General features: G+C 32.8%; 1 protein-coding gene across 3 annotated transcripts; it reads right to left on the bottom strand.

The window, feature by feature from the left end:
* Positions 1–2858: 2858 nt before the first annotated feature.
* LOC134681396 (uncharacterized) lies at positions 2859–23173 on the bottom strand. Of its 3 annotated transcripts, none has more exons than XR_010100624.1 (6): positions 22613–23154; positions 13118–13273; positions 11619–11739; positions 5637–5843; positions 3535–3810; positions 2859–3067 (listed from the first exon to the last, which is right to left on the bottom strand). XR_010100624.1 is itself a non-coding variant. In XM_063541004.1 (6 exons), the coding sequence occupies exons 1-6, from the start codon at positions 23074–23076 to the stop codon at positions 3619–3621; spliced, it is 1086 nt and encodes a 361-aa protein (XP_063397074.1). In that variant the 5' UTR covers positions 23077–23173; the 3' UTR covers positions 2859–3618. The 3 variants fall into 3 exon arrangements, 2 of the variants coding, with proteins under 2 accessions (XP_063397074.1, XP_063397073.1); XM_063541004.1 differs by having other exon boundaries at positions 2859–3810; positions 5637–5757; positions 5812–5843; positions 22613–23173; XM_063541003.1 differs by having other exon boundaries at positions 2859–3810; positions 22613–23156.
* Positions 23174–23952: the final 779 nt, after the last annotated feature.

Below are 23952 nucleotides of genomic sequence, written 5' to 3'. Positions count from 1 at the left end.
CATTGTTTATTTCTTTAACATATACATGAATGGGAATATTATAATAAAGAATAAAAATTATAATTATAATGTTTACATATCAACACGAAAAACTGATTACATTTTCTGCAAAAAAAAGAAGTAATAATTCAATCGGTTTATAAATATATATATCTGCTATTAAAATATTTCCAAAATAAAAAGTAATTTCACCCGTTGCCTGCATTAATAATAAATAAGTGCTTATTCAAAAATTACAAATTTATCTTAATCCATAAATTCATTGTGTATATAAATAAGTTCATTCAACTTCAATAAATATAGTTTATATGTATAAGCTTATTCAAAGAAAAATAATGATATAATAATAAACTGGCATCAATTAAATGTAAAATGTTTTTGTACAATGTATAAACAGAATAGATTTGCATAAGTTATCATGTTGACTGAAGTGTATAAGTCCATGAAATGGAAATGCATCTACATAATAAACACATAAATGAAAATTACAATTTTTCATCACAGCTACACCAAAAAAGTTCTTGCCAGCTTATGCTATCTCAAATATTCCGACAACAAAAATCTACCTAAATTCAGGAAAATATCTCATGTCATTCAAATGTTATTAAAATTATTGAACTTAATATATACTTATCTAAGTCCAGTATGTTACATTTTAAAATTGATTATGATTCTATAATGTGTTTTCAAAAATAAATATATCATTCAGTGGTTGTTAATTGCAGGCTTATTTACTTATGAGTTTGTTACTAAATTTTACCAAATCTTGACTTTGATAAAAAAAAAAAAAATCAACACAGAGCATGTGGATCACTTTACAGATGATTTGTTGTATTAAATTTATTCTTTAAGAAACATTTTTTCTACTTGTATTTACCTATCAGTGAATGTTTGATTTTTGTTTCCCACTCCATTTGCACTGCAAGGTTGATGAAGTTGAAACAAGAGGCCTGGTAGATATTGGAAAATATCAGTGAATTAGTGTTTAGAAGCCAATAATTCAAAAATAGTAAAGGGGAATACACCTTTGTCTACATTGTCAGTATAAAAAGTATATATCATACCAAAAAGCAACATCACAAAAATACTGAACTCAAGAGGAAAATCTAATCAGAAAGTCCATAATCAGATGGTAAAATCAAATGACAAAACGCATCAAAAACGAATGGACAAGAACTGTCATATTCCTGACTTGGTACAGGCATTTTCAAATATAGAAAATGGTTTGTCGTCAATAAACAACATAAAAAAATGCAAAAATCGGTGTTCCTTAAAATTACATTATAGGGGCAGCAACCAAACAATGTGTTGTTACGTTTGTAGATAATCTTGACCTGAAAAACAATTTTATCCTATGTCAGAAATGCTCTAAACTCTATTTCTTTGTTAGGTTGTGTAAGAGGGTGAGAGCGAGTTGCTTATTTGATTTTTTTTCACATAAACACATTAATTGTGCGTTTAAATTGAGAATAAGGACATCAGGATGAAAGAAAACAGGTTTTAAAAGTCTGCTAAATACATTTATGTTGTCAAAACGCTCCAGATTACACATATACATATGACTTCTTATGAGAAACACAATTTCTATAACTTGACAATCAAACTCAAATAATAAAACCACATGAAAAGTTATAATAAATTAAATAAAGATTTGTCATGTGTTCAATCAAACAAAAGACTTAATATAACAATGTATAAGATGAACTGCAAAGGAAGCATAAAAATGTGTGATCCAATAGTCTTAAATAAATATATCTCAAATGCAAGTAACTCAAAAATTCATTCGATAGGAATACCACATGTAAAAATATAAATACATCTTTGTATTAACACAGACTGAAGTATTGATTTATGCTAAAATAAGACCTCACCTAATATGGCTAACACACTTACATTGATTTTTAAAAGTTGCTGCCTATTAATTTAAACCTACAATCATTCTTCAGATTATATGAGAATTGGTTACAGCCAACTTCAGTCATCAATTTTCAAGAAAGAGGATTCAGGCCATGTGGACAAAACAACATGCATACGAAAAGTCGTGTATCGATATCGAATCTACATTGGTCTTCTAGATACTAGATTAGTCCATGTTGATTTTATTAAGTTTAAGATACAATTTCTTGGTAGTATAGATTTATTTCATTGTCCTGCTCACAAGCAAACTTAAAACTCACAGTAAAACCCAGTAAGATAATATAATTGAAAAAATTAAAACATTTTTTACTTGAAATTGAAACATGATCTGTGTTTTGTGGTAATTGGCATTGTGCATATAAGAGGGGCGAAAGATACCAGAGGGACATTCAAACTCCTAGATCAAAAATAAACTGACAACGCCATGGCTACAAAAGATAAAGACAAACAGACAAACAATAGTACACAAAACACAACATAAGATTCATAACATTTGGTTGAGGCAAACTAAAGTAAGAGAAGGGATACCAAAAAGTCAACAATTTTTCCATTTGTAGAAGGGCATAACTTTAGAACAGTAAAAGTGACGCCACCAAAATTCAAACTTGATCTGTGTTTTTGTGGTAATAAGCATTGTGTATAAATTTCATAACATTTGGTGGAGGCAAACTAAAGTTAGAGAAGGGAAACCAATTTTGGGACGGACGTACAGACGGACAAGGGTTAATCGCAATACCCCCTCCGCTATGGCGGGGGCATAAAAATTGATCTGCACTGATTTTTCAAACTTGTTCTAGACATTGCTGACCTTCAATATAAATTCTATAAATATCTTGCAAGAATAGTACACAGGAGAGCACTTACAAGACTGGATGGATGCAGGGTATTTCTATGTCCCTTGCAATGTGTCAAACAGGGGATGATAAGTAATGGATAATAGATGAATTTCACCATTCTTGCATTTTCTAGTACATTTCCTATGTCACAATAATGTTAATATATATACATATCTTTATATCTAGCTCTGAAAATAACTCTGATGCTGTATAAATAAACTTTTTGTTGCTTTGTTCTTGAATTACAAAATGTTGTGGCAACAATTTCACTAAGATTTTGTACTAAAAAATAAATGTATTTTAAGAGATTCCACCTCTAGGTGTAATACCATCATTGATTTTCCCCTATTAGTCTTTGTTAAATTTGCACTTTTCAAAAAATTGTGCAGAATTTATCTTTGTTTCAAATAAAGAAATACTTGGCATGAGTAAAGTTTTATCCTGTCCAGTTCTATAGAAAAAGTTTCACATAACATTTCATTGCATATAAGAAAATAAAAATCATTGGAAGTTAACCAATCAAATTTCTCCTCTTATTCTATCTGTGTACAAGGTTTAGTAACCATGTAACCTCAAGATTACAAAATTTTCTATAGAAATCACAAATAAAAATAATGGTGTTTTGAAATACCCAAGACATATGTTTATGACACAGAAATAGTTTTACTGCAATAAAATGTAGGATTAATTACCTACAACGGTCAAATTCAAGGGAATATTTTTTAAGACCTACTTTCGTATGCAACCAGATGTGACGTACCATGATTTGGTGGTATTACACCTCTATATTCATTACTATGAATCAACTTTGGTATTCACTTTAGCTTTGATAGGGTGAGCAGATTCTAGTAACACAAAAGGCAGATTATACTTTTGGTATTCCTAATCTTTGTCGGTTTCCTAAACGTAGAAAAGCTTTTATCAGCTGGCTCCTCTCCCTTGCCTTTAATATATCATAAGGTCCAATAAAATGCAGAGTAGCTTTGTCTTCTGGACCTAATTTATCTTTGATATGAGTACAATACCTGGGTGATGTAGACAGGCATGTTATCAGTATCTGAAAAGAAAAATCAGTTATACTTAATTAGTATACCACTAGAAAGTTACTTGTTACCTGCCCAAGAGATGGTATAAAAGACACTTTAAACTGATATTTGTGAATATAGCACACTGGAAAAAAAGTAGAAGTACCCAGTGATCTTGCTCCACAAAATGATAAACCCTTCCCCTTGCAAAGTCCATGATTTGCTAAGGGGAAACCCTAAAAATAATTTTAATAAAAAAATTAAAGAACCTCACATACCCCACACCCCCACATTGTCACTTGACAAACAAAATCTCACCAGATTCCTAAGTTCAAAGACTCATAACTCTACAAAAGTCAACTGATAAAAATTTTCTTGTGGATATGCACAATTAACATATTATGTCCTCATAAACTACAAAGTTTCAACTGTTGCAGTAGTATAATTGGGCCAAAATTCTAAGTTCTAAGGGGCATAACTCCTAGAAAAAAAATTGAATCGTAATTTCCTGCAATAAGTTCATCTACATAGTATGTCCTTATTATCTACAAAGTGTCATGAAATTTTGTTGTGTGGTTTCAGAGAAGTTGCAATGACAAACTGTTGCAGTAGTATATTTTGGCCAAAATTCTAGGTAAAAGGGGCATAACTTCTAGAAAAAAATTGAATCGTAATTTCTTGTCGATATGCACATCTACATAGTATGTCCTTATTATCTACAAAGTTTCATGAAATTCTGTTGTGTGGTTTCAGAGGAGTTGCGATGACAAACTGTTGCAGTAGTATATTTTGGCCAAAATTCTAAGTTAAAGGGGCATTACTCCTACAATAAAAATTGAATCGTAATTTCCTGCCGATATGCACATCTACATAGTAAGTCCTTATTATCTACAAAGTTTCATGAAATTCTGTTGTGTGGTTTCAGAGAAGTTTGGATGACAAACTGTTGCAGTAGTATATTTTGGCCAAAGTTCTAAGTTACAGGGGCATAACTCCTACAAAAAAAAAATCGTAATTTCCTGTCGATATGCACATCTACATAGTAAGTCCTTATTATCTACAAAGTTTCATGAAATTCTGATGTGTGGTTTCAGAGAAGTTGGGATGACAAACTGTTGCAGTAGTATATTTTGGCCAAAATTTTAAGTTAAAGGGGCATAACTTCTACAAAAAAAAAAATCGTAATTTCCTGTCGATATGCACATCTACATAGTAAGTCCTTATTATCTACAAAGTTTCATGAAATTCTGTTGTGTGGTTTCAGAGAAGTTGGGATGACAAACTGTTGCAGTAGTATATTTTGGCCAAAATTCTAAGTAAAAGGGGCATAACTCCTACAAAAAAAAATTCGTAATTTCCTGTCGATATGCACATGTACATAGTAAGTCCTTATTATCTACAAAGTTTCATGAAATTCTGTTGTGTGGTTTCAGAGAAGTTGGGATGACAAACTGTTGCAGTAGTATATTTTGGCCAAAATTCTAAGTTAAAGGGGCATAACTCCTACAAAAAAAAATCGTAATTTCCTGTCGATATGCACATCTACATAGTAAGTCCTTATTTGTTGTGTGGGGTATAATTAACTGCTGACACAGAGAAATGTCTTGCTGTCAGCAGAAAATTCTGAAAAAGACAATTTGAGGGACAGCAGCATTGACAATTAATACAAAGTCGCTAGACCATGACATCGGGACAGGGCATCCAAATAACTAAACTGATTTGTACTGATAGTAATGCAATTTTATAGAAAATATCATTTATCTATCAAAAGGGATCATTAATTTTACTGGACTGAAAGTGTTAATCATTTAAGAGTTGATCGAAACATTTTAATCAATTAGCTATATATTAACATTACCTTTGTCTCATGGAGCAAAAGGCCAAGACATTCTTTTTTGAAGCAAGAATTGCCTAGTCCAATGATCAGCTGTCCAACATGTTGGCTAAATCCTCTTATCTTTGATGGATCCATAGTTTGAAGTGTCTCCTTATCAATAGCCTCTGGTTTTTGTCTAGTAACATGAATCTTTTGATCAACTAATGAATCATTGGTTGAAACTTTAACCTAAGAACAAGGAAAACCATATAGGACCCACTAATTCATAATTAATAACTACTGTACATTCAGAAATTATTGCAAGGTTTCTTTATAAAAATAATTTGACTGGTTTAATATCGCAATAATAACTAGAGGCTCTTAAGAGCCGGTGTTGCTCACCTTGGTCAATGTGTTGCAGTGCATATTAAACAAAGGACACTCTACATTATTTAAGACAAGAATAGAATTCATGACAAAACTCTCTGTTTTTGTGTCAGTGACTTGTTTGTAGAACTTACTTTACTGAACATTCTTGCTTACAGTTATCTCTATCTATAATGAGCTTGGCCCAGTAGTTTCAGAGCAGAAATTTTTTGTAGAAGATTAACTCCTGAAGTGGTCAATTGACAATTTTGATCATGGTGACTTATTTGTAGAGCTTACTTTGCTGTTTACAGTTTATCTCTTTCTATTATAATATTCAAGGTTATAACCAATAAACTGCTTCGCTGAGCGCAGCTGGATACGCCCCCAGAGGTCCAACCCTGAACAGTTGGGGCAAAAATGGACACAATATTCAAGCTTGATACAGGTCTGAATTTGGATTGTAATTAAATATTTGACATATTATAGGTTTCTGAATAAATGTAGCCAAAGAACTTGGAATTGGTTATATGAATAAAACCCCAAAACTTGGAAACGGTAATTCTGAAATTTATAAAAAATGAAAGGGAGCTCACGTCAATAGATATAAACAATTCACCAAAGTTTCATGCATATTGGTTAAAGCTTTTTTGAGTTAATGTCCGACATGTTGACGAAGGACGGACGGACAGACGGTCAACGGTATACCATAATACGACCCGTAAACGGGCATAAAAAAACTGCAAAATTTCCTTAAAATTAACAATTCAGGGGCAGCAACCCAACAACAGGTTGTCTGATGCATTTGAAAATTTCAGGGCAGAAAGATTTGTACCTGATAAACAATTTTACTCCTTCTCAGATTTGCTCTAAATGCTTTAGTTTCAGATATATAAGCCAAAATCTGCATTTGACCACAAGGTTCTATTTCTAGCCATGGCAGCCATCTTGGTCAATGGGTGTGGTCATCGGATACATTTTTTAAAGAAGATACCCTAAGCATAATTTAGGCCAAGTTTGGTTTAATTTGGCACAGTAATTTCAGAGGAGATTTTTGTAAAAGACTACAATAAAATGCTCCGCTGGGTGCAGCTTGATACGACCGCAGAGGTCGAACCCTGAACAGTTGGGGCAAGTATGGACACAACATTCAAGCTTGATACAGCACTGAATTTGGATTGTGATTAAATATTTGACATAGCATAGGTTTCTGACACAGAATGAATGTGCTCTAAGAACTAAAAAAATTTTTAATTTACCTATTCAAACCATATCATTATCATTTGCTTTTATATATAAATCATAAATAACCAATTTAAAATGGAAAATTTTAAAGAAGAAAAAAGGGAAAAAAAATCCCCCCCCCCCTAATTTTGTGAACCCCCTTATGATTCATCACCCCCAAACTCAATACCAGCCTTCCCTTTGTGGTATGGTACCTTGCAGTACAATTTCATAGAGATCTATACACCTGAACACAAGTTATTGTCTGGAAACTAGAACCAGATGCTCCACAGGGCGTAGCTTTATACGACCGCAGAGGTTGAACCCTGAACGGTTGGGGCAAGTATGGACACAACATTCAAGCTGGATTCAGCTCTAAATTTGGATTGTGATTAAATAGTTGACACAGCATAGGTTTCTGACACAGAATGAATGTGTTCTAATGAACTTAAAATTTTTGTTTTCTCTTACAGCAATTCACTATGCTGTTGAATATTAATCCTCTCAAAAAATGTTTGAAGAAATTTTCTTTTTATTTATGAAATTTCAAATGAGAAAATGGAACCTAATTTTTTTAATCACATCCCCCTTTCCCTTATTCCAAAACTAATCTCAATTAAAATTTCTAATGGAGTTTGCAACAATAACTACTCATTTAAATACATCATAAAATATTAAGATGTAAACAAAACTGCTTGTTATCACTGAATGGTAAAGATTATTTTAATTTATTAGTTGGTAGTAAAAAGTGAATATACATTGTATATTGTATATAACAAAGATTTAAGTTGATTCTGGACAAAGAAAGATAACTCCAATTAAAAAAAATTCTTGCTATTGCACAACATTGTGCAATTAGATATTTCTTGCTTACTATTCTGGACAAAGAAAGATAACTCTAATTAAAAAAAAAATTGCTATTTCCCAATATTGTGTAATTAGATATTTCTTGCCATTGCGCAATACTGTGCAATTGAAAAGACTTGCTATTGCACAATACTTAATATAAAAATTTTAGATCCTGATTTGGACCAATGTAGACCAATTTGAAAACAAGACCAAAAATGAAGAATCTACATACACAGTTAGATTTGGCATATCAAAGAACCCCATTTATTCAATTTGTGATGAAATCAAACAAAGTTTAATTTTGGACCCCGATTTGGACCAACTTGAAAACTGGGCCAATAATCAAGAATCTAAGTACATTTTTAGATTCAGCATATCAAAGAACCCAACCGATTCATTTTTTGTCAAAATCAAACTAAGTTTAATTTTTGACCCTTTGGACCTTAATGTAGACCAATTTGAAAACGAGACCAAAAGTTAAGAATCTACATACACAGTTAGATTCAGCATATCAAAGAACCCCAATTATTCAATTTTGATAAAATCAAACAAAGTTTAATTTTGGACCCTTTGGGCCCCTTATTCCTAAACTGTTGGGACCAAAACTCCGAAAATCAATACCAACCTTCCTTTTATGGTCATAGACCTTGTGTTTAAATTTCATAGATTTCTATTTACTTATACTAACGTTATGGTGCAAAAACCAAGAAAAATACCTTTTTGGGTCCCTTTTTGGCCCCTAATTCCTAAACTGTTGGGACCTAAACTCCCAAAATCAATACCAACCTTCCTTTTGAGGAAAAAAACATTGTGTTTAAATTTCATAGATTTCTATTTACTTATACTAACGTTATGGTGCAAAAACCAAGAAAAATGCTTTTTTGGGTCCCTTTTTGGCCCCTTATTCCTAAACTGTTGGGACCTAAACTCCCACAATCTATACCAACCTTCCTTTTGTGGAAAAAAACATTGTGTTTAAATTTCATTGATTTCTATTTACTTAAACTAAAGTTATTGTGCGAAAACCAAGAACAATGCTTATTTGGGCCCTTTTTTGGACCCTAATTCCTAAAATGTTGAAACCAACACTCCCAAAATCAATCCCAAGATTTCTTTTGTCGTCATAAACCTTGTGTCAAAATTTCATAGATTTATATTAACTTAAACTATAGTTATAGTGCGAAAACCAAGAAAATGCTTATTTGGGCCTTTTTTGGCCCCTAATTCCTAAAATATTGGGACCAAAACTCCCAAAATCAATACCAACCTTTCTTTTGTGGTCATAAACCTTGTGTTAAAATTTCATAGATTTCTATTCACTTTTACTAAAGTTCGAGTGCAAAAACTAAAAGTATTCAGACGACGACGACGACGACGACGCAGACGCCGACGCCAACGTGATAGCAATATACGACGAAAATTTTTTCAAATTTTGCGGTCGTATAAAAATGCCTGTTTTTTGGCCTCTTTTTGGCCCCATATTCCTAAACATTTAAAGTAATTACCCCCAAACTCAAACCCAGCTTTCCCTTTGTGATATGGAACCTTGTAGTACAATTTCATAAAGATCCATACACTTACACACAAGTTATTGTCATGACTCTAGAAAAATGCTTGTTTTTTGCCCCTTTTTTTGCCCCTAATTCCTACAATTTTGAGGCAATTACCCCAAAATCAATCCAAACATTCCCTTTGTGATATGGAACCTTGCAGTACAATTTCAGAGAGATACATACACTTGCACAAGTTATTGTCTGGAAACTAGAAAAATGCTTATTTTTGGCCCCTTTTTCCTAAATGTTTTGGGCAATTACCCCCAAAACTCAATTCCAGCTTTCCCTTTGTAATATGGACCCTTGTAGTACAATTTCAGAAAATTCCATACACTTACACACAAGTTATTGTCATGAAACTAGAAAAATGCTTGTTTTTTGCCCCTTTTTTAGCCCCTAATTCCTAAAATTTTAAGGCAATTACCCCCAAAATCAATCCAAACATTCCCTTTGTGATATGGAACCTTGTGGTACAATGTCAGAGAGATCCATACACTAACACACAAGTTATGTCAGGAAGTTACAAAAATGCTTATTTTTGGCCCCTAATTCCTTAACTGTTTGTACCATAATCCCCAAAATCAATCCCAACTTTCCTTTTGTGGTATCGAACCTTATGGTAAAATTTCATAGAGATCCATTCACTTAAACTAAAGTTAAGAGTGCGAAAACCAATCGGTCTTCATAGACTAAATGTAGTTTTCATGATTTTAAACACCATTTTATATGATAAAATAAAGAATTTATCAGATTTGAGAGGAGTATAGAGATAAAGGGTTACTTTGAAAATAATGTCAAAAATATTACTTGAATAAGTTATTTTTAACATTTTTGAAAAAAAATAGAAATTACACTTACCTATTAAAGGCACATAATTGAATTAGGTTACAAATTATAAATAACTTCAGGTCTTAATTAATTCACAAGTATCAATCTATTTATATCAGTCTACCTTCAAGATTTTAGAGGAAAATGATAATTTAATAGTCCCAAGAGACCAATCTTTGACCCAGAAGCGTTGGTATGTAAGATAAGTGTGTGGGAAAGTTAATTAGTGTTTCTGAAGAATTAGTTTTTATATATCAAGGGAAAAATAACCAGATAACTGTGAAAATTATTTAAAGCTAGTAAAATCTGTATTCTTAAACACCTATAAAAATAATATTTAGAAAAATAACTTGTATAAGTTATATTTAAATTAGCCTCGTTTTCAACATTACTTGTATAGGTAATTTTAATTGTTACTTGTTTAAGTAATGCCCCTGACTGATCTATTATAATATTCAAGATAATAACAAAAAACTGCAAAATTTCCTTAAAATTACAAATTCAGAGGCAGCAACCCAACAACGGATTGTCTGATGCATCTGAAAATTTCAGGGCAGATAGATCTTGGCCTGATGAACATATTCACCCCTGTCAGATTTGCTCTAAATGCTTTAGTTTCAGAGATATAAGCCAAAAACTGCATTTTACACCCATGTTCTATTTTTAGCCATGGTGGCCATCTTGGTTAATGGGCGGGGTCATCGAATAGTTTTTTTATAACTAGATACCCTAAGGATGATTTAGGCAAAGTTTGCTTTAATTTGGACCAGTAGTTTCAGAGGACATGATTTTTGTAAAAGTTAAGGGACGACGATGATGATGGACGCCAAGTGATGAGAAAAGCTCACTTGGCCCTTTGGGCCAGTTGAGCTAAAAATTGCATTCTGATATCTGATACATAGTTCTGTATGCAGATTTCTTAAGTCTAGTCTTGTAAGTGCTCTCCTGTGTACTATTTTTGCCAAATATTTAAAGAATTTATATCGAAGGTTTATATCAGATGGCTTAAAATTTCTCCACTGATTTTTTTCAAAAAACTAAAATCCATGAACATGTATTGTAGCTTTTGCTCATACCACATGTACCACGAAAATATAAGTACTTTCACAGTTTTTGAGTTATATGTTTTACAATTGGAAATGAAAATTAATTGTTGACACACAAGCCTGAATTTTTTTTACTTTATTTATATATGAAGAAGTACCTCTGCAACTGTCATTATCTGTATTACATCAGGCATTTCATTTGATGAAATTCTGAAAGTTAAGTCTGGAACTGCCACAACACGTACATCCTTGATCATGGTTTCCTCGACCAATCCTATACTACAAAAAGAACCATTTTCAAAATTAACCTTTCATCATTTTCATATACAGGGTACCAGGATTTGATGATTTAGGTCGAGTCAATCGATTGCGATCTTGTTTTAATCAGTTATTTAAGGTGGTTACAATATTTCATGGATTTTAAATATGTCAAGGGCTAAATATTTTTGTGAGGTTTTTTGTTGATGCTTTTCTTGTCACTGATTTTGATCTTCCTAAATGTTTATAGGACAAGGTACAATTTGGGCTAAAAGTGAAAACTGTATGACTGGCATGAGGACCTTGCAAGGTACACACATTCCAAATATAGTTATCCTATTACTTAGAATAAGAGAGAATTCAACAATACAAAAAATTTTAACTTTTTTTTCAAGTAGTCACTGAACCATAAAAATGAGGTCAAGGACATTGGACATGTGACTGACAGAAACTTCGTAACATGAGGCATCTATATACAAAGTATGAAGCATCTAGGTCTTCCACCTTCTAAAATATATAGCTTTTAAGAAGTGAGCTAACACCGCCGCCGCCGTAGCCGCCGCCGTAGCCGCCGCCGGAACACTATCCCTAAGTCGAGCTTTCTGCAACTAAAGTCGCAGGCTCGACAATAAAACCACTGCAAGCAAAACGCATTTTTATTGTGCCATTCTTTAATTCTTATCTGGTGTCTATTTGAAAGCAGAAGTCATTGATATCATCTTTCACTGTGGATAGACAGGATAATGTTCCATGTCTTGGGCATTCGTCTTTACCAAACATAATACCTTTATTTCCTGCAGATGTTGTTTGATCTGTTTTAGAATCCTGCAACCAAAACCAGACGTCTTTAATCATGTTTTCAAAAATTAAATTGCCATAAAAGTTATTGCCTTTATTGAGGACATATTATTGCTAAAAGTTTTGAGATGTTCTGGTGTTTTAAAGTGGACACGCTTTGCAAATAATAATAATTGAACACCTTTGGATCATTTAGGATTTTGAGGACACGTTTGGGCATTGTTGGGGAGATTGACACTTTTGGAAGTGTTACATATACATTGTATCATGTCTGTCTGAATTTCAAAATTATAAAGAAATAACATTTTCATTCCACTAATTAAGCTTGCTCATGTTGTTTCAATTCTTGTTGTAGCAAGATGTTGGTAAGGAATCTTACTGCTATTCTCAATTTAAAAAAAACAAGATCTTACTGGTTTTACATGTATGTACATGTATTGTAACACAATAGTCCAGCAATGTGAAAAAAAACCCTGAAAAGTCAGTCCTCATTCTGCAGTATGTTAAGGTTAAGCACAAAGTGGTTAAAGAAACAGTCTTGTCAATAGTCATGATAGTAATGGTCAAAATTTATTTTCACCATATTTTTTAAAGAATTTACCTTCCCTTTAGGTTACACATTCTGCAAAACTTCTCCAGCATTGTTGTGAACCTCATTTCTTCCACTGTTCTAGAAGTCAACAACAAATCATAAAGTATTTCTTTTAGGTCATTTTGAAGGTCATGTCTTCCAGCTTCAATATGATGTATCAAAACTCTGAAAAAAAAATCCTAATTATTTATATAAGAACTGGACACTGCTTAGAGGTGCATAGAATCTGCTGTCGATTTGGAAACTTGTTCTATAATCTATTATTAAGTCAGACTTGGTGTCTATTTGAGTCGTACCTGTACATATATATATATGCAAAATCAAATAAATGGGGAATATGTCTATGGGACACAGATGATGCCCCCGCTAGCATATCATATAAAGTTATAAAGGGCAGGGTTTTCCCCGAGTCAATTATTTTTTTCACCAACTTACATAAATATATTTTTCGTTTAAAATGTTCCTTCTTTCTAACTCCCCCCCCCCCCTCCCCCCCATTTACTTTTTAAAAGATACTATAAAAATAGCAATATAGACATCATAATTTTGACTTCTGGGACACAAGATTCATCTTCAAAAGTTTATCGGATATACATTTCCCTTCCAGTTGAAGGATAAAGACTAAAGGCAGAGACTTTTCTTACTTTTCAACAGGTTTTGGAACAACCCTCCAAATGTGGGATATCCCTTAAATAAGGGACTGTCCCTCAGACAAGGGATCATTTTGCTGTTGTAGAAAAGTAAAAAGAAAAATTTAGCTTTTTTTTAACTTAAAAGGGGAAAAATTCATTATATTTGGAACAACTTTTCTTAAAGAGGGGTCCACTTATTTTTAAAAATAAAGAAGATACATGTATAAGTCCAGGAATATTACAAAATTCTTGGACATGTTTTGACCATATAATACCAGATAGTTGTATAGTTCTTTGGGAAAAGTTTCTTCAAATGATATGAATATGTGCCCTTTTGTACTAAGAAGTGGTTTTTACAACAAAACATTTTTTTTTTATCACTTGAAATTGATCCCTGATTTAAGGGATAGTTATTACATTGAAGGGTTACTTATTTGAGGAGTTGTTCCCAACCTGTTGAATATATTTCTTCATAACAACAGTTTTCTTTTCTGGACCATCGTAAATGAAAAAGTTGAGACGTAAAAATATGCTTGAAACACGTGCGTCGCCAAAACGAAAAATAAATAAGATGGATGAAATCAAATCATTATGTATATTTCTTTCGCCAAATTCTTTCGCAAATGATGAATTTTAATGGCCACAATTTTTATTTTTTTGCAAAATGCGAAAATGGAGAACGCCAGCGGTAACCTTGAAAGGGACATAACTGAAGAACAGTAAAAGTGACGCTACTCAAATTTGTACTTGATCTGAGTTTTGTGGTTATATGTATTGTGTATAAGTTTTATAACATTTCGTTGAGGCAAACTGAAGGTAGAGAACAGAAACAAAAAATTCAGCAATTATTCCATTTGTAAAGGGGCATAACTCTAGAACAGTAAAAGTGACACCACCAAAATTCAAACTTGATCTGTCATGTCTGTATTTTGTGGTATTAAGCATTGTGTATAAGTTTCATAACATTTGGTTGAGGCTAACTTTAGTTAGGGAATGGAAAGGAAAACTAGTATTTTTTCCATTTGTAAAGGGGCATAACTCTAGAACAGTAAAAGTGACACTACCAAAACTCAAACTTGATCTGTGTTTTATGGTAATAAGCATTGTGAATAAGTTTCATAACATTTGGTTGAGGCAACCTGAACTAGATTTGATTTGATTTTTGGTGTTTTAACGCCACTTTTAAGCACCGCTTTTGGGCCAATTTTTATTGGTGGAGGGAGACGGAGTGCCAGGAGAAAACCACCGACCTGTGATAGGAAAACTGACAATCCTAGTCAATTTAGATTGGAGTCTAGTGCACCCGCACAAGCGGGATTCGAACTCACAACCTCAGTGTTGACTGGCTAGTGATTACAGTAGTAACTACTTAGACCACTCGGCCACTGAGGCCCCTCCTAAACTAGAGAACGGGAATGAAAAATTCAGCAATTTTTCCATTTGTAAAGGGGCATAACTCTAGAACGGTTTAAGTGACGCCACTGAAATTTAAACTTGATCTGTGTTTTGTGGTAATAAGCCTTTTGTAGAAGTTTTATAACATTTGGTTGAGGCAAACTAAAGTTAGAGGACGGAAACCAACTTTGGGAAGTAAGCCAAAATATTTATCAAATGGAATTTATTTTAATATGTTGCATTAGAATGGAGATATCTGTATTGTATTTCGTTGCTAGCTCAGTATATAGGTAAACTCAATTTGTGACAGTCAAATCTACGTTTCACGAAGGCCAAGCTTAAAATACAATACAGATATCTCCCAATTACAGATATTTGAATTTTAATGAGGGCCTGTAAATAATGAAAACTTATAAATGTAAATAAAATGCTCCGCTGGGTGCAGCTTGATACGACCACAGAGGTCGAAACCTGAACAGTTGGGGCAAGTATGGACACAACATTCAAGCTTGATACAGCACTGAATTTGGATTGTGGTTAAATATTTGACACAGCATAGGTTTCTGACACAGAATGAATGTGGTCTAAGAACTTAAAGATATTTTTAATTTACCTATTCAAACCATATCATTATTATTTGCTTTTATATATAAATCAGAAATAACCAATTTAAAATGGAAAATTTTAAAGAAAAAAAAGGAAAAAAAAGGAAAAAAAAATCCCTCCCCCAAATTTTTTGAACCTGTGGCCCTTATGATTCATTACCCCCAAACTCAATCCCAGCCTTCCCTTTATAGTATGGTACATTGCAGTACAATTTCAGAGAGATCCATATATACACTTGAACACAAGTTATTGTCTTGAAAGTAGAAAAATGCTTGTTTTTAGGCCCCTTTTTGGCCCCAAATTCCTAAACGTTCAGGGCAATTACCCCAACCTCAAACCAAGCTTTCCCTTTGTGATATGGAACCTTGTAGTATAATTTCAGAAAGATCAATACACTTACACACAAGTTATTGTCTTGAAAGTAGAAAAATGCTTGTTTTTAGGCCCCTTTTTGGCCCCAAATTCCTAAACGTTTTGGGCAATTACCCCCAAACTCAATTCCAGCTTTCCCTTTGTAATATGGACCCTTGTAGTACAATTTCAGAAAATTCCATACACTTACACACAAGTTATTGTCATGAAACTAGAAAAATGCTTGTTTTTTGCCCCTTTTTTGGCCCCTAATTCCTAAAATTTTAAGGCAATTACCCCCATAATCAATCCCAGCATTCCCTTTGTGATATGGAACCTTGTGGTACAATGTCAGAGAGATCCATACACTAACACACAAGTTATGTCTGGAAGGTTTTTTTTGTCCCCTTTTTGACCCCTTATTCCTTAACTGTTGGTACCATTATCCCTAAAATCAATCTTAACCTTTCTGTTGTGGTATTGAACCTTATGGTAAAATTTCATAGAGATCTATTCACTTAAATTAAAGTTAGAGTGCGAAAACCAATGTGTCTTCTGACGACAACGACAACGACGCCGACTTCATACCAATATACGACCACAAAAATTTTTTTGCAGTCGTATAAAAATGGAAAAAAAATGGTAACATTTGTCATTTCCATGTGTAAGGGCAATAACTCCCATAAGAAGTTGTCTGACAGTTTTACAGCTGTGAGGTTTAATTATGCATACAAATTTTCCAAAATGCTAAAATTATCACTGATACCTTTATCTTACATTCATTTAGAGTATTTTCCTGAAGAAATAACTGTGAAGAACTTCTTAAAAGCAATCGTGCTTTGAAAACGTACACAGATTTAACATATCCGTCTCTGGTCCATGTTTTACCATTGTCAAGTCAACATCCAGTATTAGAAAAATGTGATTTTTAAAATATAAAGCAAAGTTGTTGAGAACATAATGTCTGTCACCATGCTGGTGACGATTTGTCTCGGTGCTGAAGTGTCTAGAATGCTGCAAACTTGACACATTCAGTCAGGGGTACTACTTGTACAAGTTATTATTATCCACCCTTAGTTGATCCGGCCCTATAATAAAATAATAATGAATAATTAACTTCGGCGGATTTTGTGACATATCTGAATCAGTATAAATGGAATTTGTAAAAAGTATCGATGAATAGTGACAGCAGGTAAGTGAAGGATGCCTAATATTACCTTTAGCATGTTTAGAGAAACATTCAGATGAATTACTTTAAATCGATACAAAAATGAGTAATCAGTATGATTTGTACAATTTGTTAAGCAGCATCGATATTAGTAGAGTGGGGCGCTCATATTCGCCGTGGACACAATTTCGCCGTTTTATGATTTTGAGGTGTAAAAACTTCAAAGGATGGTTGAAATGGAAGAAATATGCTGTTAAATCATATTTTTATAACAAATATGATTATTTTAGAAAATGTGACTAAACTTCGGCACCTACGGCAAAGGACCGAAAAATGGACAACGATTTTCAGCCAATTTCCTGAATGACAAAAACGATTTCAAAGAAGCATTCCTAAATAATTGTTTGACTGATTGCCCTAAATTTCAGTTTTTTACATCTTTCAAATGTCTGCTATTCGTCTATAATGAAATTTATTTGATAAATAAAGTTAAAAGCTGCAGTTATTTGGTTTTAAATAGATATGTCAAAACGGCGAATATGTGTCTCCCATCGACAAAATGTTAGGAAATTTCAAACACCCTTTAATCCAACTCTGCAGATGATTTTACTCAAAACAAACACGCTTTCAAGCTAAGAATATTTTGCATTTGAAGTTATCTTCATATAGAAATATCAGTATACTTCAAAAACATAAAGACCTGAACATAAACTGAAGAAAACATGGAAAGATATGGCGAAAATGAGCACCCCACTCTATATGAATATGAAGTTATTTTCCATGATAACTCAGAATACAATTGGGAAAAGTTTATATTCAATTCCGACACATAGAAGAGATAAATAGATATTCACAATCCACTGGAACACATAATAATGTAATTACCATAATGATCATTAGTCTATAGATACATTTGTAATTGGTTTGTTTATTCAACAATTGTCTGATGATCGTGTACCAAAGTAAGGCTGGTCGTAATCACTTAATTCAATTAAAATCATAGCTATTAAAATTTACTAAGAGCTAATTTCCTAATTCTTGTAGAGTAAAACTTTGGTGGCTTGCTTGCTTTGTTTGTATAAACTTTTAACTCAAGCTTTGACATCTTCAAACAATATATATAGGCATAGTTAAACCTGTATATATTATATTTACATTTAATTGGACGTTATCCCAATAAAATTGTACAATATACAAACAAAGCAAGTAAGTAAGCTAACCTGAAAGTCTTGCTCTACATGCATTAGGAAATTAGCTCTAAATAAACAATTCACAGGGCTGTAACTAGGCCTTGGGAACAGACGAGGCAGGGGTTTAATGGGAGCCGCCGATTGAGGCCCCCTGGCCGAAAATTGTAACATTATGGTTCGAAATATATCTTGTTACCTCCGTTGTTTGTATCATATTTATTGTTTTTGTTTCATATTTACGGTAAAATATCGGGAAACAAAGTGTGTTCTAACGTCTGTCAAATATGAAGTCGATTTTGTCAAGTCATTGTGCATTTATTTTCACACAGGATCGTATTTAACATTATGCACATAGGAAAAATAACAGACCACCGGCGCAATCTCTTTGACAATTGTATTTTCCTCTTTTAAACAAGACGAAACAAGTCTACAGATTATGTTTGCTAACATCCCGTTGGAAACAAAAACAATGTTTAGACCTAGTATTTCGTACATCCGGCCGTAATGGCGTTATCACATGTTAGTCACATGTTTCACGTATGACTGGAAATGATTAGAACTTTAGGACAAAAACAATTTTAATATATAACTGGACTTCTGTTTCCTGTGAAATGTAACGCATAACGATAAAGTAATTTTCTTACTTAATTATTACGAAGATCAAAACAAGAATGTAAATCATCTTGGATTTATCTGTTTGAACATCTCGCAAGAGTTCATATTTGCATATTGTTTTTAAGAATGCTATTACAACAAAGCAGATTACATCATCTAAAAATTGCGTTACGAAATCCGACACAAAAATCACGCCACTGTTCTTACATCTGCTACATAAATACTTATAGTTCTGGGCATTTTCTTCTCACTATTCTTATTGGTCGCGAGAAACGACACAAAAATACGGTTGTAGAATCTTTGATATTCGTATATTTTATTTTTTTTTCTAGGGAAGAGTAGCATACACTTGTATGTTGATAAAAATAATGGCATCTTTAGATGTAGTTGCAACTTTTCTTACAGTAATTCACATTTTATCACTTTTCTATAGTTATAGGAAACGGAGCCCAATAGCAAATTATGGTCCATATACATGGTTTAAAAAATAATAGTAATGATACAAAAAAAAAATAATGAATAAAATAAAATAATGTAGATAAATTACATATATATATTATATTTATATAATCTTCCTTTATTTCTTATCATTTAAATTTAGAAAAAACGATTGAATAAATTCAATTAAAATATATATGTCTTTATTTTCTATTAATAATACTCCACTTACAGGTGATGTTTTGTTTGTTTTTGTATGTTTCTTAGGTATGAAAAACCAACACTGTCAGAACAAATGCTGAATATAATTATAATAAATAAAGTTGTACAGGATTCTTTAATAAAATCAGATTATAATATGTCTCTGATTAAATTTAACAAATCTCACACTTTTCATCATTTTTGTGACTGTCATTTAATGACAGGAAACACAAGAAATGTTTATTGTAGTCATCTACTAATGGCACACTTCAAAGGTAATCATAGCAATAAAAATCATGTTGTTGGGAGAAACCACACCAAGGTAATAAACAATTAAGGAGTTTTAGGGAGGAATTAGTCCAAGTTTCCTCCCAAGATTTGGAGAGAGTTGCTGGAATTTCTTGGTGTGACACCAAGTTTTTACAGTGTAGGGAGTATGACATTACATCCTCTCTGTGTGTACTGTAGTACACATTATTGTTTAGAGGCCAGCTGAAGCACACCTCTGGATTCAGGATTTTCTCGCTGTACTGAAGACCCATTGGTGGCCTTCGGCTGTTTTCTGCTCTTTGGTCGGGTTGTTGTCTCTTTGACACATTCCACATTTCCATTCTCAATTTTATTACACCCAATCAATAATGATAAAAATTAAATACTCTCTAGTCACCTTTACCATGGTTAATTGTGCGACCGTCTTTATTTCACAAGCCCAAAGTATTCCCACAATACTCCATGGAAATTCAAAGTATCAAGCAATCAAATTGTCATTCTGCCAAGGTCTTGTCCTGTCCTTTTAACATTTGAATGGAATAATCACATACATTTTGTAACTTGCTCTCTATATATAGCTAAAAGAAAGCCTACTTCATGTATTTGCCGTTAAACCAAACAAATCCTCCATCCATCCAAAATAAATGTTTTGTTTTCGAATAGCAGCCAGGTTTGTAGCAAAACATTTGAAAATGCCTCAAATCTTCATTTTATTTGAAAGAGAACTACATACAAATTGTGGGGTGTTTAGGTATTCATGTGTGATCTGTGAATGCTTCTTTAATAATATTAACTGAGCAAGGTGAAGAATTCAAACTATTTTAATTTTGATTTACTTTGCGAACTGATAATGTTGGAAATATCCATTATCAATAATTCATTTTAACGGGAAATAAATAATTACAGAACCAAATGCCGGTTTACTGGCGATGGTAATCAGATACAGAGATATTACGTTGAAATAAAAGTACAGAAGCTGCACGTCAACATAAATTACTATTCGAAGTATGCATTACTTAATTCTTGATGTTAAAATGCAAGGATGTGTTCTACCCTCTGCATGCATGCCTAACTTTCTCCATTTTCTTTTTTTCCCTTATTATTTTTTTTTGCCAGCAATTGCCTCGTCTGCCTCATTGTAGTTACGGCCCTGATTCAAGGTCTTTATAGTTGGATCTTTTATTAGAAGTTCTAATAACGTTTGTCAGGACCTCAGCAGGAATATCAACTCTTCCTGCTGCTTTTCGAAGATAAGCATGAAATACATGTACAGCTTTTAAGACTTCTTCTTATATCTATCTATAATAATATTCAAGATAATAACAAAAAACTGCAAAATTTTGTTAAAACTACCAATTTGGTGGCAGAAACCCAACAATGGGTTGCTCGATTTGTCTGATAATTTCAGGGCCGATAGATCTTGACAAATTGAACAATTTAACTCCATGTCAGATTTGCTCTAAAAGCTTTAGTTTTTAAGATATAAGCTAAAAACTGCATTTGACCCCTATGTTCTATTTGTAGCCATGGTGGCCATGTTTGACCATGGATCAAATCTTCGGAGTTTCAGAGAAGAAGATTTTTGAAATATTTTATGACAACAGACGACGAAGGACGCCAAGTGATGGCATAAGCTCACATGGGGCCCTTTGGGCTCCGGTGATCTAAAAAGGGAGACAATGCCATTTAATATAAGGCAAAATAATAAAAAAAATCTTAAAGATCCATTATCTTTAATAAATATGTACAATGATGTATGGAAAAGTTTGACACAAGCTTTCTGTTTTTTTGGTGGTTTTTTTTTCGATTTTAAAGACTGAAAATAAAATATATTGACTCTGAAATTAAAATTTTGGGTTATATATTAAAACCACTATATACTCATGATACTGCACAGACTTTAAACCCATTGACAAGGATGATGGTGTCTAAGTAACTGCAATTCAGAATACCGAACATGTTGAATGAGGGCATTTTTTTAAAGAAAATACTTTTAACCATGCTATTGACATTCTTATCTTTATCTATAATCATATTTTTTACTTTTCTTTATTTTCTGTTTTTTTTTATATTTTTGGTTTATTTTTCTATTTCAACAATTTCTTTATCATATTGGCTTGAATTTTTTTATTTTGTTCATCTAAAGTTCCTTTCTTAGTGGTCCATTTATAAACATGATAAAACATCATTTCCTTAAGTTCTAGTTCGTTAATATATGATCATGATGATAAACCTGTCATCCATACATGTTTACTACGCATGGACGGACTTACCGGACAACCACACTTCTGTGAAAACAGAGGTGACCCATTTGTCTGATTGATTTTCAAATCTTTTCAGATATATGATTGCGGAAATAAGATAGTAAAAAATGTACGTAACATTGAGTTTTCAGTGAATAGATTCAAATCAAATTTGATGCAATTTTTATATAATAAAGAAGAAATATACACGATCAAAGCCTTAGATGGGCGGAGTTACAAGACTGCATCGTATCTTAATTTTTATTCCCTATAAATATTTTTTTATATTGGGGCGGATCGACTAAGGGCCCGATTGACATGAAAGCTACAAGAACTTGAGAAGTACCTGACTGACATTGCAGTAGTGAATGAAAAGATGGTAATTTTAATTTTACCTGGAACTACTACCCACAGTTTTCATCAACTCTTCATCTGAATCAGCATCAACTTTGGGAAGAAAGTTTTTAACAAGATATTCTCTAACTTTAACATAATTTTCCTGTTCAAGTTCTTTGACACTTGTGTCAAATGTCAAGTTAGCATTCAAATAATCCATCATCTTGATTAAATCTGCATCGAGGGGTGGCAAACCTGCATTTATATTTGAAAACATGTCGAAAAATTCATCAATGCTCTTCGTGGATGGGTCGATCCAGTTCCAATTAATCTGAAGATTTTCTAGTTCGCTCATCGTCCAATCACTTGTTTCACGCGGAATGTAACTACTCAGTGCAGTTAATTTCTTCTTCTTATCGCTTGATGCGGAATAATAATCGCCATCTAATCTATTTGTCCACAGTGGAGCATCTTCTGAATTTGAGCTGTGCCGTTTGCGTTTAGGTTTCGAGGATGACGCCATGTTGTGCCGAGGATAATTGTTCTCAACTCATCAGTATACGGCAGCCGGTACGGTCACAGAACCGTTCGAATGCAGCACCGGAATACGTCCCCAGAACCATTTAAAAGTCATGCGCAGCACTTGTTAGCTAAATACCGACAAACAATTGTGACCTGAATGACCACAAATAAACACAACATAATATAATATATTATATATATATATTGTAATCACAGTAGTCTTAGATTATAATTATCAGTTTCGTTTGTTTGTCTCAGTGATTAAGGAGGTTATATGAGACATATAACCTCCTTGGTCTGATTAAATGATAACGAGGTGTTTGTCGCTCCTTTTTTTAAATAAATTGTGACCTATATTATAGTTGTTATAGTCATATCCCATAATTATTGTAGCTGAATATTTCTCTTATGTAAAAAGTACCCAGTAATCAATAAAAAAATTATTTGATCTATATGTATTCATCCATACGGAGACGCCCTTTAATTTCAACGATGAGTATTAATGGTATTAATATCAAAAGTCTATTATAGTTTAATACTTGTATACGTTATATTATTAGATCTTTAATTATAGGTATCTCCCAAGAGCGTTGCTGGAAAAGCTGGTTTGCGGGACGGTGACTTGATTTGCTACATTAACAAAGCTTACGTCGCTGACGTCACACATCAACACATGTTGATTTTCATTTGTAAATGAGTGGTTTGGCAAAGTTGCATGTCCACCGATGTCCAGACAAACCAAATTCTATTTGGAAGTCTCATACCTTGATAAACTCGTAATATTATATATAGTGTAAATCTCAAAATATATATAACTTTCATTTTCTACAGATTGTACATAAAATCAAATGTCCTTCACATTACATGTGATGTATTT

The sequence above is a fragment of the Mytilus trossulus genome, chromosome 8 (genome assembly GCF_036588685.1).
Source record: "Mytilus trossulus isolate FHL-02 chromosome 8, PNRI_Mtr1.1.1.hap1, whole genome shotgun sequence".
NCBI classification, from domain to species: Eukaryota; Metazoa; Mollusca; class Bivalvia; order Mytilida; family Mytilidae; genus Mytilus; species Mytilus trossulus.
The sequence above is the reverse complement of the archived record's forward strand: the minus strand, read 5'-3'. Positions and strand labels throughout refer to the sequence as shown.